Source organism: Phasianus colchicus, chromosome Z, assembly GCF_987193195.1.
Source record: "Phasianus colchicus chromosome Z, bPhaCol1.hap1.1, whole genome shotgun sequence".
Classification (NCBI taxonomy): Eukaryota; Metazoa; Chordata; class Aves; order Galliformes; family Phasianidae; genus Phasianus; species Phasianus colchicus.
In genome coordinates, this window is record NC_143476.1 from 54427314 (window position 1) to 54444711 (window position 17398).

The 17398-nt window shown below is 36.1% G+C and overlaps 1 protein-coding gene across 7 annotated transcripts in view; it reads left to right on the top strand.

Moving 5' to 3' along the window:
• Positions 1-17398, top strand: part of PRUNE2 (prune homolog 2 with BCH domain) — a 138406-nt gene that overhangs the window by 26641 nt on the left and 94367 nt on the right. For 5 of the 7 annotated variants that reach the window (XM_090130806.1, XM_090130807.1, XM_090130808.1 and 2 more), the window contains exons 2-5: positions 6187-6291; positions 7190-7392; positions 8890-9053; positions 15413-15565. In XM_090130806.1, coding sequence (XP_089986932.1) covers positions 6187-6291; positions 7190-7392; positions 8890-9053; positions 15413-15565 — 625 coding nt within the window. Of the gene's footprint in view, positions 1-6186; positions 6292-7189; positions 7393-8889; positions 9054-10042; positions 10227-11046; positions 11176-15412; positions 15566-17398 lie in introns of those variants that run through there. The other 2 variants (XM_090130812.1, XM_090130811.1) reach the window with 2 other exon arrangements.

Genomic DNA, 17398 nt, shown 5'->3' on the forward strand with positions numbered 1-17398 from the left:
ATCTCAGTTGAGTATTGCTACAGATCACCAGGCTTTTTCTCATGCATCTGCATGAAAACTGAGCACATTTGCTTAGCAGGCATGTTAATGCTTCAGCAGCAAACTTGGAGCAGCTTTCAGAGTTGTGTCTGGCACTGTATTAGCATGTGACTGTGCAGCTTCTTCCTTATTAATATGCTTCTGTTGAGCCATAGAGCTTCTTTCTTGAAAGAAAATGTATCCTTGACAGGTACTGCACCATCAGCTGTGCAGCAAAATGCACTGATCTCATTGCAGGTGAAGGATAGAAGATCCGTTGAGATTTGGAGCAAAAAGAAAATAGTTGTCAGAAAGCAAGACTGTGTGTGACTGGGTGCATGTGCGTGTATGAAGGGAAGGGGAAATAAACAATTTTTTTTTTTTTTTTTACTTGACCCAGCAGAGGTTCCTGCTTTATATCAGAAAAAGTTCAGGATTTCTTATCTTTCAAGATCATTTCACCTTCTATTTTAACAGAAGAAAAAAAGGAAAAGAATGTTTTCTTTGTCTGAGGTAGTATAATTTGATGAATCACTGTAGCAACATATCCTAGCCAAAGTTTTTGCAAACCAGTATATGCAGTAATTTTAAATGAGTCAGCTGCTTCATGCAGCTAAGAACCAACAAAATATATTTTTCACCACAGAAGTATCTAAATGCTTATAAATCAGATTTTGTGAGCATGATTGAGTATTGATCTGTGCAGGTCTGATCAGAACTGAGTTATCCTGACTGACGCACTCTGAGAATGGCATATTGTTTCCTTAATTCATTTTATCTCAGACATCGAGTGTTTATGCATTTTACAGTTTACAGTTAATCAAGCTGAACAAAAACCCATCAACAGTAAGAGAGATTGATGGTGTCCTTTATTGCTTAATCTATGAGTTCTGGTTTCATCATCATCAACCTTTAAAATGTTTGGCTTCTTAGACTGAGAAGTCACAGATCCTCTGAAAGTTAGCTGTGATACCTGCAGGAGTTAATAATTTCTTACAGTCCGGCTGCAGCTAAACATCACAGAGTTCATGAATGTAAAACTTCTCCTGCCTGACTCTGGGCTTCTCTGGTGAGACCTTTGCTTGGCAGGATAGATCAGAAGTTTTGCTGTCATGGATGAGGAAGTCTCAGATCCATGTGCCTGTGTTTCTCCTAGTTACTTGATGAGCAATAGAATATGCAAAATGATTTGGTCTGACAGAAGAGAAAGCAGTCTTTGAAGCTCAGAGAGTGTGCTTTACCGTTACTTTTACAGCAGATATACTATCTGGAAGGTTATTAATAATATGTTGTGCTACGATATTAAAAAGTGATTCAGGGAGTTGCATGTGGAGAGAGGAAATGATGGGGAAGTTAAATATCTTAGACTTCTGAGAGGAGGAGAGTAAAATTATGCTTAGGGAAAAGCAGAGCAGAGATCAGGAAATGTTAAAAATAAAAAAAGATATTTCTGTTCTTTGAAAGAGCATGTGAGGTTTGTCAGAAGAGAGCCTATCCTATTCCTTGATCTACTAGGAAATAAAAAGCTAGTAAATCAAACCACAATAGATAGTAACATGAGCAAGTGTTGTGCTGGTTTCTGAACCAAGAGCAGCCCTCAAAGCTGAGGTTACAGTTGCTCCAGCCTCAGAATAGCTGTCGCCAACTTAAGAAAGGAAGCTTTCCATGTAGGTCCATCAGAGTTGAAGATGTCACCTGTGCTGAAGAATGCCATTTCTTTTATATGCTCTTTGAAAACTGTCATTTGATGTGATAGTTGAGAGGAACGGCATATTTTTGTTCCAGATATACAAAAAAAAAAGGCAGCACATCTCAGAGAGGAATTGTTTTATGTAGTGTTCAGTTTATACTATTTTAGGTAATTTCATATTTAGCCCTGGCAGATGGAAAAAAATATTGTTTTGAGTTACACTGACTTTATTTTAATCAATATGAAAACAGTTTTGTAGCAATGTCTTCAATTATTTCTATTCTTACAGCCTGAGTTCTGTCAGTACCTTCCTTTAAGCTAGCTTTTAATGTCTCTAGAAGTTGTAGTAAGTGGTATAATGTCAGGACCTGGTTGTTCCTGAAAGACCAGCTCCTAATTTGTTTCACCCATGGATGGTGGTGCCTTTTTGCCAGTAATGACAAGCTGAGGATGCAGTCTTGCTGTGAATACTGACTCTTACAGCTTCTAAGATGCTGAAATCAGATTAAGGTTTTAAAAAGTTGTTTTCATTGTCCTATGTGCAGAACTGATGGAAAGCACCCTTTTGTGCTGAGATGAGTTACTTACAGTTTGGCAGAGTTGATCTTTTACCAAATGTACAAATCTGAAGCTGTCTGTCCAGCACGTGCTAAAGCAGTATTAATTCTGCTCAGTCGTAACACCAGTCATCACTTGGCTTTCGATAAAGTATCTGTGTTATTGGTACAAAAATGTTTCTTATGTTAAAATAGAATGGGGAAAATGCTGTCTAGCTGTCTGAGTAATCTCACTGGATATGAAAATATCACCTGTGATTCTGGCATTGGATGAATATCCATTTCAAATAGTAAAGACATTTGGAGTTGTCCATGTGAATAGATTGTACAAGTGTGATTTTTATCTATCACTGCCACTATTTAGTGGCAGTCACTGGACAATGAGAAGGTAAGTAATTCTGTATTAATATGCTGACAGGGATTAGGGAGAACATGCTCCTGTGTATGTGCTTTCCCATGGATGCCCGTGGCCCTTGCATATGTCATTTTTTGCTCTGTCTAATTTAAACTTAAAATCTGTGAAATACAAAAACATTTTCATTAAATGTGATAAGAATATAAGTATACCGAGAACATCCCCTTGCTGAGATCAGAGCTAGAATACTGCTGAGACTTCTCTTGCCTATTATTCAATGGAATAAAAGGACAGAAAACCAACCAAATCCGAAGAAAACCATCATCTTTTCAATAGCAGCATTGTTTTAACGCATGAAAAAAGAGAAAGTATCTAGAAATAGAATTTTGTTAAGTAAATATAGATATATAAATGTATGTAAATATTATCAGTAATGTGGGATAGTTTAAGAAATAGAGAAAGGATTTTTCTTCTCTATTTAGTTTAAAACAACTTACAAACTTAGTTTGTATTTTACTATTAACAGAATAACTGTTCTATTCTATTAGAAAAATCTCATTGCGAAAGAAACCCCAAAAAGCAAAAACCAAAAAAAAAAAAAACTTTGCTAAGTGCCACAAATGAGAGATTAGAGTGTGAAGTGTGATAGTTTTGTGCAACTGAACAGATTCTTACTCAGGGAGAGGTACTATCATTAAAAGAGCTGACTGTCATGCATGAAGTAAAAATGTATCCTCTCTGGAGCAGCCTGAGAAAGGCTGTGTGCAACAGAACACCTTCAGAAAGCTGTTTTCTGTTCCCTTTCCTTTGAGATAAAGTTGGAAGTAGCCTCTCAGTTGCCTCTACTGCATAGCTGAGTGCTTAGGCAGAAATTCTTTGGAAGAAGCCAGCTGTCATTCAGAAATGAAGTATGTTAAAAGCCTTAACAGAAAAATACACCCTCTTGCTGTGTATCTTGCTGCTGCTGTAACAAAAGAACCCAGCCATTAAGCTCTATCTCAGATTTGTTGTTAAGGTCGTGAGGACAGATTGAGGAAATGCCAGTATTTCCACAGTCTTTTCTCGTTTGTTTGTGTTGATGAAATATCTGTGTGGTAGAGTTCAAAAATAAAAAATCAGTTAGTGGGTAGCTAGTTGACCTCTTTGCATACTGAAGAAGAGATGGTCTCCTGAGATTTATTGCTCTACGGTATTCTCTTTGTAATTTACTCTTTAGAGCAGTGTTTTTCTTATTTCTTCAAAAGTGTACGGTTCATAAATTCTTGTAACTATTTTGTCCCCATTCTGAACTCTAAGAGTTAGGAGAAAATTAGGATGTGATAGCTCACACAACTGAGTGAAATATGCTTTTTAAAATATACATATATATATATGTATATATATTTAATATGAGAGCTTCTTTATGCAATTTGTAGACGAAGTGATTCTTCTATCTTTGGTGGTACTCCTCACACAATTTCTACAGATTTGAAGACTGCAGTGTAGCTCTGTAACAGTCATTGTAAACATCAGAGTTGTACGAACAAGTGTACAAACAAAGCAAATTCATGTGACCAAAAATTTCTTATTACCATTTTCTTTGGAAAAAAATATGCTTGATGAATAGGTCTGACAGTCATCACTGAAACTCTTGAATATCCCTGCTAGTTCTATATGAGATAGCATTTCATGCAATATGAGAAACAGGAAGCAAGTAATTTATAGATAGAGAATATGTACATACAAAATGACATTAGATGAGTTGATTTTTTTTATATTGTTTGCACTTAGAGATGAGTGACTCCATAGATTGAATAATCAATTTGTCAGTACACTCAATTTCCTACTTTGTCTATGTAATGTTGTTTGCTATGCAGTTTTGAAGAGCCTGGAGAAAAAAGATTTGTAGACCCTGAATTAAAAAAAAAAAGCAAAGCATGAACTCATGAACTTTATTTTCATTCATTCTTCATTAATTAGTCAGAAATGTGTGCTGACAAGAATCATATAGGAAAAAGACTGTATTAAGAGAAGGAAAGAAAAAAGTAGGGGGAGGTTTACTGCTGATGAAGACATACAGTTTAAATGAGCAAATCTGTTCCATTTTCTGTACACTTAAGAAAGTAATCTGTCTTAAGTAGTTAAAATTTTCCCACCGCTTAGGAAATAGAGAGTAGTTGTCCTCGTTTAATTACCCAGAGGTATCTTCATGGCTGCATTCCATATAATGGAGAAAGAACAGTTTCTTCCTTAGATTTATACAAAAGAAAGACTAGACACTGAGGAAAAAATTTTAGTTTTAACTTACTGCAGAGCTATAATTATTGAGAATGGTATACTAATTATCTTTCTATGGAAAGATTAAATTTTAATTTGATAGTGAAAAATTGTAGTTCGAAATAACAAAGAGTACATTCACCTTTACACCACAAGAGCTACAATGTTTGATTGCATGTATTTGTTTCTGAGGTCTTTACCTTAGTGTCAGTCAGATAGGTTTCTCAAATTATGAAGCGTAAATCAGGAAAAAAAAAAAAAGTGGAATGTTTCCGTGGAGCTAGCCTAGCTTTAATAATGTACACAAGGGAAAGAACGCTGTCTTATGTTTTTATGTGTGTGTGTGTGGTTATAAAGAAGACACTCTGTAATATTTTCCTATCATGCAGTTGGTGAGGGTGCTGGGCTTGTTCAGCCTGGAGAAAAGAAGGCTGCGGGGTGACCTCATTGCAGCCTTTCAATACCTAAAGGGAGCCTACAGAGGAGAGGGGAATCAACTCTTTGAAAGGGTAGATAACTGCAGGACGAGGGGAAATGGTTTTAAGTTGAGGGAGGGGAGATTTAGGTTGGACGTCAGGGGGAAATTCTTTACAGAGAGAGTGGTGAGGTACTGGAACAGGCTGCCCAGAGAGGTTGTGGATGCCCCATCCCTGGAGGTGTTCAAGGCCAGATTGGATGGAGCCCCGGGCAGCCTGCTCTAGCATTAAATGAAGAAGTTGGTGGCTCTGCATGTGGCAGGGGGGTTGGAGATTCATGATACTTGAGGTCCCTTCCAACCCTGGCCATTCTGTGATTCTGTGATTCTGTGTTTGGAAGGCTATAATTTGTTCAAATGCAGAACAGACTCCTCATTGACAGTGAGGAAAGCTCAAACTTGTTGGTGCTTCAGTCAGTGTTTCCTGCTTCTGAAGAGCTGGATGAAGGGTTGTTACTTTGTCTATTTACTGGTTTCAGCCAAAGAAAGAAAACAGGGAAAGGTAGAACTCTGTGTGTCCAATTTTCTGTGTGTATTTCCACACTCTTTGTTATTGCTTTTCTTATGAGATCTGTTTTTGAGGTCTTTTTCCACATATGCATGAAAGTGCTTATATGTTGCTTTGCTGCTAAAGGGAGCCCATCAGGTTACTCCTTGTGTTCTGAACTGCATCTTTTATGAAACCCAAATTTCTTTGAACAAACTGTGAAAAAAGGTGTTGCAGCTAAGAACAGCACCTGGATGTTTAGAGCGTCTTTTGAAGATTCTTGGTGATTGGGATTTGTTTTTTTTTTCTCATTGTCACTCATGACAGTTGTCTTCTAATGTGTTACAGAACCGGAGCAAACATTTGGAGAAAGTACATGTTGTTCTTGGAAGTAAATCCTGTGATTTGGACTCTCTTATTTCTGCTGTGGCCTATGCCTACTTTCTAGACAAGGTAATGAAAAAAAAAAACAAGAGAGGGATCTTATTTGTTACAAGTTATTACTGACATCTTGCTGTTAAGTCAGGTAAGACATCCCATAAAAACTTCCTATCTAGATGTGATTACATAAACAAACCTGCAGTATAAATTACAGATCTTTAAGTGACTGCTTTACTTAAGTTGTTGATTCATAGGAGCCTGGATGAATCATTCATCTCTTTTAGTTTTTGTTTCAGAGGTTGCAATTGGAGGTCCATTCTGCTTGTGATTGTGTTGTGCTTAGTGTTGTGTATGCATATTGTAAAAGAAATACCATGACCTAAAGAATTTGATGGCTTAACAATTGTAGTCAAAGAATATTCTCCACTTTTTGTAAAAAGCTTCAGATGAATGGAATGACTTCTGTACCCTATGGAAGTGGATATTATTTTGCTGACTTCCATACAATCAGGAGTTTATTTAGAGAGTAAGGTAATTAGTCTAAAAGTAGATGTTTCTGGCTCTTCATCCCAATCCAGTGTCACAAATGTAAAATTAATCAAGTTTGAGAGGCAGAGTTTGACTAAAACTATCAGGGCTTTTTAAAGAGGGTTTCCATGAATTAAAATATTGTCTATTTGCATTTACAGAATTTTGAAGAAAACATCATCTTTTCCTGAAAAATTTAATTAAGGCTTTCAGAAGTTAATAGATCATTTTCTCTCCTTCCTCATTTTGCAGCAGTTCTGCACGAGGAGCACACAGACAGAAACAAATAAAAAGAGCAGAAGTAGTTCATAAAGAATGAAGTAAAAGGACAAAAATTTAACAGAAAATCCAAACTTTCTAGTTGCTCAGTCTAGTAAAACATGACTAATATAAATCAAGCGTTATTTCTTGCAACTCTCATAATTACACATGTGCATTACAGGTCAGTCCTCCTGATGTTCTTTGCCTACCGGTCCTAAATATACCAAGAAGAGACTTCAGCTTCTTCACAGAGACAAAGTTTATATTGGAGGAGCTGAATATCCCGGAGTCATTCCATATCTTCCGAGATGAAATCAATTTACATCAGCTGAATGCTGAAGGGAAGTTGTCTTTAACACTTACAAACAGCAATATGCTGACAAGGTATTGCACCGTATGTACAAGAAAACGGCTTATGGGTTTGACCTATTTTGAAAATCATATTTTATGCTTTTTCTGAATTCAGATTGATATTACTATGTTAGCACAGCAAAAAAAAAAAAAAAAAAAGAAAAAAGAAAAAAAAAAAAAGGAAGTTAGAATACATTTTCTCTCATTATGATTCTGTGATTATGCTTAATACATATACCAAAGTAATAATTGTTCCATTGTTCCATCGTTTTTGATCATTTTTAAGACAACTTGTATTTTCATATAGCTTGGAGTAGATAATTTAAATGGTCTTTCTTGTAACCAGTAAATACAATACCTTTCTTTTCCTGCTTCTTAGTTAGCTTTCACTAAAGGAATTAAAGCTCTCTTGTTGTTTTGGAGGTGGCCAGAACAATTGAAAGTGTATGTGCTGTTAAGATTCTCCTAAAGAGAAACAGAAATTTGAGATGTTTACGTCAGAGGCAAGACTGGCTTTAAATAAAACTAATGTTGAATAGAAATTATTGTAAATGTACCTAGCAACAGCTCATATTATGCTTTTATATCATCTATGATTTTTGTATGGCTGCTAGACTACTGAAATCCTTACAAACCATGGCATTTTTCTCAAAATGTCCTCCATGCCAGAAACTGAGTTGCTCTGTGGGAGCCTGTACACCTTAAGCAGTAAAGTTTATAAGCCAGTGGTGAACATAGGGAGCTTCTTTATAGTGGTCTGCCTCTCTTGTCAAGGTTGAAGAGCACTGTTTGCTTCCAGCTCCCTTTAGAACCTCATTTAAGATAACTAATATTCTGCTTGTGCTGTAGATTTAATGATGCAGCCTTGGGAAGAAAAAGCAAAACAGCTTCATCCTACTCTGAGGTGTTTTGTAGATAAAAACAATAGTAGAGAAAATCTAAAATAAGAAATGTGTAAATCTCTGTTGCTTCTCTGACGACTGCTGAGAATTCAGTACATTTTCTCAAAGAAAAAATATCCATAAGATTTGCTTTTTGTTTATTACTGCCCACTCCTTTTTCTTCCTTTTAAGGAATTATGACTGGTATTTGATATTGTAAAATGTGCTATGGCTTTGTTGGTACTACTGAAAGCAGAAACAGAAAATGTTTTAAAGCAAAATAAAGATCTTTTGTAAGTTGCCAAAACATTCAATGGGGAAATTCCAAGTCTCCCTTTTATGTATGATGAAATTTTCAGTACTTGTAGAATTTTTTTATTTTTTTTTTCAAATTAATAAATTTAAAGATTTTGGTAACAGAACTGTGAACAGTTAAGTGTTTAATACTTGCTGATAAAATCATTGTGGATCTTCATCCTGAAATTTCTGTTTTAGGGCTTGATTATAACATGTTTTGGCTTCATAGCAAATTTTGAATAACAGTGATGTTACAATCTAGAATTTTTAAAAAGTTTTTGCAGTGTTTTATTTGGTTGTCTCAGCAACTAGACAGAAAAAAATAAATGTATTTTTTAAATTTACTTGATAGTGAGGATAAGAGTTTGGAATCAGCTGTTGTCAAAGTCATCAATCCAGATGAGCAGTGTGATGGCAGCCTGGAGTTAGAAGCATCTTCTTCCTCTTTAGTAGTAAAAGAGATTCTTCAAGAAGCACCAGAGTTAATCACTCAGCAACTGGCTTATCTCCTCAGAGGTGAGAGATTACTCTTTATATTAAATACTGAAAGGTTTAATGGAGTGTTTCTGAATCTGCTCATGCAGAAAGAGTGTGATCCATTCTTTGGTTAACAATCCCTTTAAAGACCACAGGAAGCTTCATAAAAGAAGCAGGGAGTAAAGAGTTTGTTAAAGAGTAACATTATATTGAATATTAAAAATGTGCATTTAAAAATAGGCATGAGAGGTCTTTGCTGTATCACTAGACAAGAATATTAAATGGAGCTGTCGACACACCAGCTGGGTAGCTAGAAGAGCTGTGCAGTTCTTCAATTCCAGGGGCTGTGCAGTGCTGGCAGCTTGGCGCTGTCTGCCTGTGGACAGCAGAATGGGTTGGAATCTAATATTTACATATTAGAGTTTCTTCTGATGGTGGTACCTTTTTGTACAATGATGTTTTAATGGCATGATTGAGAACTTCTGCTGCTTAAAGACTCTGTAACCAAATCTTCATTACATCTTCTTTTCTTCAGTATCATTTGTCCAATACAGTGTAAAGAATGGGAATTCAATACTCAGAAGTATTTTCATTTTTTGTCTTCATAGCTATCATTTACATTAGTTTGTTCAGTTTATTTGCTGCAGCGGAATGCTTTCATAGAAAATAAAGCTGGAGCTAGAAAGGAGTACTGCCTTTAAGCTAAGTACTTAATTTTAGTATTCCGTAATGAATTATAAAGATTTTAGGATATAATTGTCGTTCAGTGTTAAATAGCCTTTTAAGGACATATTTAATGACGATTAAGAAATCTAGCCTACGCTTTCAGAAACTAATGGAGTCTTGACTTGTTATTGTACTGATTACTATGATAGCAAGTATGTTCTAAAAAATTACAAAGAGGTTTGTTTGTTTGTTTGTTTTATGTTTCCATGGAGAAAGTTCTAACTAGCAGAATTTAACCTGCACTTCTAAAGCCTTTCCACACTAAAAAGCTCTTGTAAACCTTCCTTAAAATTTTTTTGTAAGTTCCAAATTTTGGTTGAGTAGCTGTCCAGGAAATCCAGGCAAAAGATCAAGCATAGTGATTGATTCTGGAGGCAGAAAACATAAAAGGCTTTTGGGTATCTCATGGACTACCTGTTTGGTGGTAGAAGGTCAGGAAGTAGTGCTCTGAATAATCAAGAACATGCATAAATACCATACATGGTAGTAAGTGTCCACATCTTTTGGCTCTATACTTTGAATCAAAATTAAAATAAAGAAGTACTGAGAATGTTTGTTTTCAGTTTTAAGGGATGTAGTAGCTAATATGTATAGATACGTTAAAATTAGAAAGTAAATTTTAATTTTTGTGTTCAATAGTGTTCAGTAGTGAACGTTAGCAGAACACAGTGGATACTGGATACCTCCACCAGCATAGTACGAGAAGGGACTGACCAAGCCTAAATAACTAGAGCTGTACTTGTGACTGATGTCTTGCTATTTGCAACAGCAATGCAATTTGAGCGTATGGAATGTTGAACAATATCACAAGTCTTATTCTGTTTCTCTTAAATTAGGGGAGATTTTTGGTACGTAAGAACCCTTCATTAATTCAGAAAAGTCAATGAATCTCATTAATTGTTCTGATAGCAGAAAAAACAATTCATAGATATAGATGCCTGTAGATATCAGATCAAGCTACAAACAATCTAAAAATAAAAGATCAAATATAACCTACCCCATATAATCTTTATGTTTCTCTGTTCATATGATGGCCTTTTGTTTAAGCCCTTGACCTTAACAGATTTTGAAATTCATCTCACCTGTGAGCACAGGAAATGGGAGTGACAGCTTCATTCTTGCTGTTAGAGAATGCATGTGTAGAACCTGGGTGCCTTTCAGTTTAGCAGGATAATCCCAATCTCTGGTGATACTCCACAGGTGTAGGAACAATGTAAAGAATGCTTCTCTGTTTTTCCCACGTGGTTATATTAATTTCAGTGTAGATCTCTGTATTTTTTTTTTTTATGGATCAGTTTTGAAGGAATCTCAGAAAGAGAGGAAAAATGCAGAAATCAAAGTGATAAGAATTAGGATTTTGTTTTTACTGAACAGCTGGTAGATTCCAGCTCTGGGTGTCTGAACTGGGATTCATCTTTCATTTTCTGGTTTTCCAGTGAGTACTTTGGTAGAAGGCTTGTAAGATAATACAAATATCTCATGTTTTAGTAAATACTGTGTAGTGGCTGTGACAGTTTTATTCCTTGTCTCTAGTTCAAGTTTCGTTGCCACAGTCTGTTAGTAATTTGTTGATTTTAATAACAAGAGCAGATATTCAAAACTTGTATGTTTTAACTTTGAGCAAACTTTGCCTACTCTTCTACTTGAAAAAAAGAAAAAAATTGAGGGAAGATGTAAGGTGTGAAATACTTTAGGTATTTAATAGTTAAGGTCTTAATTAATTTATTTTTTTTAATGGGTGCTTTCCTGATATCTTTGTCTGCTCATCAAACATGCTATAAATTAATTCTATCTCTGGACTTTGAACAGAACCTGTTTGGAGAGTCATAACATTGTATAGCTGTATTTGCCTTGAGTTAGAGCTTGCTCTGTGCCTGGATTTGTGCCAGAAACAAAGAATTATGGAACCTGCCAGAGTCTTGGGCCTGTATTATTTTATTTCCCTGGAGATGTTTATAAGGGGGCTGTTGCTAAACTCCAGATCCATTAAACTGCTGAATCATTACATTTCTTATGGCAGCCAGCTGGCAAGGATGTGTTTCCAAGCACTCATTGTCAGGTATCCTGGATCAGTGCGCTCTCAAAAATACCTCCTTATGTTTATTTGTATAAAACTTTGAAGGATGCCACAAGGTACAGACTGCAACATGTAAACAGAGACAGATTTACAGAAAAAGCATCAGCAGTTTTTAAATGTGAACTTGCTTTTGCTGCTTACTAGCTGCACAGAAGAAGTCTCTTTGTGCCCTGCTGGGGCAGTTTAACTTTCGGTAGAGAAGACTGGTTTGTTATCCTGACCACCCAGACTAATGTTGAGAAATGCCCTTTTAGGGCATTGCAGGGATGATGCCAATTTTTTCTGCTCTGTCTTGTACGTTGTTCAAATGACTCACATGTTTCTTAATTGACTCATCTCTAGGATACATGGTAGAAAGAAGGGGACATTTTAAACTGCAACAAACGCTGCAGTTGTTTGAATAGGTATTTTTATTATGCGTGGAAACAGTTTTCTTGGCGGCAGTGCTCTTTCCAAATTACGTTGTATTCCAGCTTTGTAGCTTTACTGTTAATTACAGGGAAGACTGCTTGCTTGGGTCTGTCTGTAGTTCTGGTTTGATTTGAAGTGTTGTTTTTTTGGAGGGTGAGGGGAAGGAGAGAAAATAGGAAGGGGAGCAGGGGATGTCGAAGTATACTTTCCATGAGGAAATGTTGCTTTTCCCCTTTTCCCTGTCCTTTGTTTTTGCAGATTGTGGAGGAAAACCTCAACAGGAGAAATGCCTATATTTTCATTGTACTGTTTCTCTCAGCCATAAACTTATAATTCAGGAGATGCTTGTGCTGTTCTTAATGTTTTCCCAAAACGACTTCTGCCTTCATTAGATCATGTTTAATATTAATGCGCAGCAATTGCTTTTGGCAAAACTAGTGCTTCACTTCCAAGCTGCTTTGCAAAAAGAATAAAATGCATATTGTTTTTTAAGAGGTCTAACCTATTTTCTAGTAACCTTTCCCAAGAAAAAAAAAAATAAATCTGTAGCATAGTATGATATACACAAAAAATAATATTTAATCTTGTATTACCTATTATACATTTATTTTCTCTTTGCTTGTCAGCAGACAAAGCAGCCCCCATCGTGCTTTCAGAAATCCTTGGGGAGTTGCACCAGCACTCAGTGAAGTCTATAGGAGTTTTCTGAGCCCATGTATCTCTTTTACAGCAAATACTTATGAGGGAGCACATAACTAAGTGGACTACTGACCTTTGGCCAAGCAAATATACCTCATGTTAACTGTTTGTTTTTTTTTTTCTTTTTTTTTTTTTTCAAATAGCTGGCATCTTAAGCTTCCCAGAGATGTGTAGGATATCTGGGAGAAGTGTGTGCTCTTCTTTCTTTTCTGTTGATGAGCATACTGTTAAAGAATGAAAGAATACTGACATCCTATTAGTTTGCAAAGTCTCTTTTTCTTTCTTTCACCCTTTTAGAAAAGCTAACAATTGCAAGCATTACAGTATTGCTGTGACAAGAGAAGAAAAGTGGGAGAAAGAGGGGAAAAAGTCTTTTAAAAAGCTTTCTGAAGTACCTTGAGTTTTTATTTCAATGTGACTGCATTTTCTTCTTACATTAAATGATAAATCCCCAAATGTCTAAGTTTGCTTTGCTATTTGAAGATACTCTCCCTAGTCAAAATACATAAAGATGTCAGCAAGGAAAGTTTAAGGCTTCCAGATAGATGCTGCAGTACAGTGCATTTCTGAATTCTTTCTACTTCTACATTTGTACAGTAATGTTTAGGCCTTAAAAAGGTAAAATCAAATCCAAGACTTTACCTTACTGTTAAAGAAATACAGAATTTTCACACAACAAATGCATACCGTTACCTATAGGAAAGCATGATAGGCTGCTTTAGTGTATCCTGGATTCTTAAAACAGAGAAATAGAATAGCATACTAACTAATTTTTTAAAATTTGATAGCTGCTAACCTATTTAATATTTTTTAAAATGTATTTTAATTTTTACCTGTTTACTAGAAAAATTGATTTCAGTTGTGTGTGATTTTATAATCATATCTGTGATGTGCAGATTTTACTGCCACGTGATGTGAAATTTATTCCTTGGATTAATACATCAAATAAATGTAGCATAATTGAATTTCATATATATATATATATATATATATATATACATATATATACACACACATAATATTGAGATTATTAAATCCACGTAAGATTTCTATAATAAGGAGGTGTGTATTTGGTATGGCAAAATTCATTAGTGTTGTGTGTACTGCTAAAATTTTTGAAGAAATGCTTTTCATTATTTGCTGTGGTGACAATGCAGGATAAAAAATTGTGGGAAGGGAACAGTATCTATTTATCTTCTATTCAAGAACCCTGGCTGTTGATGTTTTATAGCATATGTACCTACCTTTATAAAACAGTAGGTACAGTAGGTATAAAACAGTTTTCCTGTCAGCCTGGTGAGACTGGGGGTGATTATGTCCGTCTCTTGGCTGTTTGCTAAAGACTCAACATTTTGGATTATAAGAACTATCTTATATTATTGCAATGATTTTCTCATTGACCTGTCATGATGCAATGTGATCACACTCTTGTTTGAAATCCCTATGTACAGAATAGTAATAAATAATTTCAATGCTGACTTGTAAGATTTTATTATCCTTAATTTAATGTGAGTAATTGGGGATGAAAGCTGTCCTTGGATATATTAATAAGTGGATCTTAGTCTCCAAGGAATGAGAGAGTGTCTTCAGACCTTCAGCAGCGTCAGGAATATTTCATGTAGCAATAGTCTGAGAAGAAATCAAACTCACCTTTGTATTGTAAGAGCTACCAATTATGAAGAAGTTATTTATTGAACTGTGTTTCTTTTAACCTTTAAAATTCTGTATATCATTTTGTGATGTGCTTTTTTCATATGTTCACTGACAAGAGTCAGTTATGCTGAAATGACCGTCATCTTGTGTCACATCGTATTTCTTAGCTTATCCCTAATGCCTTTTGTAAGATTTATTTGCTATCCTCAGGAATATTTCAAAAAAATTCTGGAAATAGTTCCCTCTAGAAGTCCTCATTTGGTGCAAGCAATGCAGCAGAACTGATTTAAAAAACAAAACAAAACAAAACAAAACAACAACTATTTAAGTGTAAGCGGTTTAATTTATGTGTGTTCAGTTGATCGTATATCTCCTTATTTTGGCATATTGCCTGGTTATGATTGCTTCATTGGTATGTCCGTGGAAGTAAGGCTGACAATGTGGTTTTACTGTTTCCAAGCATTTTCAGCTTGGAAACAGAAACTTGATCTAATACTTAGATGAATAAATCCTTACAACGTAATGTTAGGTGGTGGCCATGCTGCAAAACTGTATCGGACACACATAAACATGCTGCACAACCATGACCATATTGGAAGTAGCCATGTAGCTGTAGCATAGATCCTAACAAGCTGCCCAGTTCAGATCTTAGAAACCCTCTTCATGATAGGAAGACTATTCTGCTTGGAAAGTATTTGATATCCAATCCAGTTAACTCACTTATGGAAGCAAGCTCCAAATAGGAAAGAAAGGATAATGTAAACATTTTTGTTTCTGTTGTATCTCTTCTGTGTTAACAGGAGGTATTGATTTTTGCCTTTCAAAATTTCAGGAAGCATTCTCTTCAAGTGCATGTCTTCAGAGGCTGACACAATTACAGAGCAGCAGGAGAAAGTCCTGTCAGTTCTAGAGGAAAAGTTTCCAGATCTTCCCCCACGAGAGGAAATTATCTCTGTTCTTCAGGATACTCGTTTTAACCCTCAAGGTAATCAGTTTTTTAGATATTTTACAGATTTTGTGAACCTAAGCAAAACTTATTTGTAATTATTTGTAATTTGGCTGATTACGTGTTGTAAGCAGCAGCATGCTTTTCAGTGACTTTTACATATAGTTACATTTAATTTTAAGTTAAATGGCTTAAATTTTTAATCATGGAATTGTAATTTCAGAGATTTTGAGAAACTAGAGAACTTCTAAATAATTGCTTTTATGGATGACCAAGCACTGGCACAAGTTGCCCAGAGAGGTTATGGTATTTTCTCCTTGGAGATCTTCAGAAGCTGCCTGAACCCATAGGCAGTCCTAGGTTTTCCTGTAGGGTTTGAACCAGATGACCTTCAGAGATCCCTTCCAAACTCAACTGTTCTGTGATTTACAGATAAAGTAAACACTAAAATTATTTCACATACTTTCTTTACAAGTATAAGCTAGTCAAATATTTTTGTTGAATCACATTTTTGATACAAAAACTTGGAGGTTCTGGTGGATAAAAAGATGGCAGTGCACACCTTAAACCAGGAAGGCCATCTGTATCCTGGGCTGCATTAAAAGAGGGATGGGCAGCAGGGCAAGGGTGGTGATTGTTCCCTTCTGCTCTACCGTCCAGAAGCTCCATCTGGAGTACTGCATCCAGCTGTGGGGCCCACAAAATGAGGAAAATGTAGAATTGTCCAGAGGAAGCCATAAAGATGATCAGAGGGCTGGAGTAACACTCCTGTGTAGAAATGCTGAGGGAGATGGGATGTTCAGTCTGGAGAAAGCTTTAGGGGGATTTAATTGCGGACTTCCAGAACTTAAAGTGAGCTTATAAACAAGAGGAAGAATGAATTTTTACGTAGTCTGATTGTCAAAGAATCGTGGAATCTGTTAAATTTGGAAAAAAGCACTAAGATCATCTAAGTCCAACTGCCAGCTTATCACCACCATTCCCACTTAGACACGTTCCTAAATGCCCCATCTACACATTTCACCTCCAGTGCCCCCTGAGCCTCCTCTTCTCCAAATTAAATAATATCTGTCCCATCAGCCATTACAGACCCTTCACAGACTTTGTTCTCTTTCTGTGGAATCTCTCCTGCACCTCTCTGTCTTTCTCTTAGTGAGGGGCCCCAAACTGATCACAGTACTCATGGTGCAGCCTCATCCGTGCTCAGTACAGAGGGACAATAACATCACTAGTCCTTCTGACTGCGGTATTTCTGATATATGCCAGATTGCATTTGGCTTTGTGGCCAACCTGGTCACACAGCTGGTTCATGTTCAGATCCTTTTCCTCACTGCATCTTTCCACTCCCCAATGCCTTTAGCATTGCATGGGGTTGTTATGTCTGAAGTGCAGGACACAACACCTTGGTCTTGTTGAATCTCACACAAATGACCTCAGCCAATAGATCCAGCCTGTCCACATCCCCCTGTAGAGCCTTTAAGGCCCCTTTCAACCCAACCTATTCTGTGATTAATTGAGACTCAGATTCAAGGTATAATTAATATTTTAGTCCATGTCCAGGAACTGTGTTGCAGTTACCTACCTGTAGTAAGAGAGGATCTTGTGAACCTTCCCAAATGTATCAAGTTGTCAACTTCTAGGGCTCTGTACAAGTGGAATGACTTTGACTGAGACCAAAGAAGAAGTGGTAAAACTGTAATTCTTTCATTTACTTGTACTAGAAATAACTGACGATATTTTGACATATTTTCAGTGATCAATATTTGAAATATTTCAACACAGTATTTAATAACAGGGTTGTGAAGTTATTCTCTGAAAAGCTGAATTCATATAATAACTCCCACATTTTTTACTATCTTCATTCAATGCCAT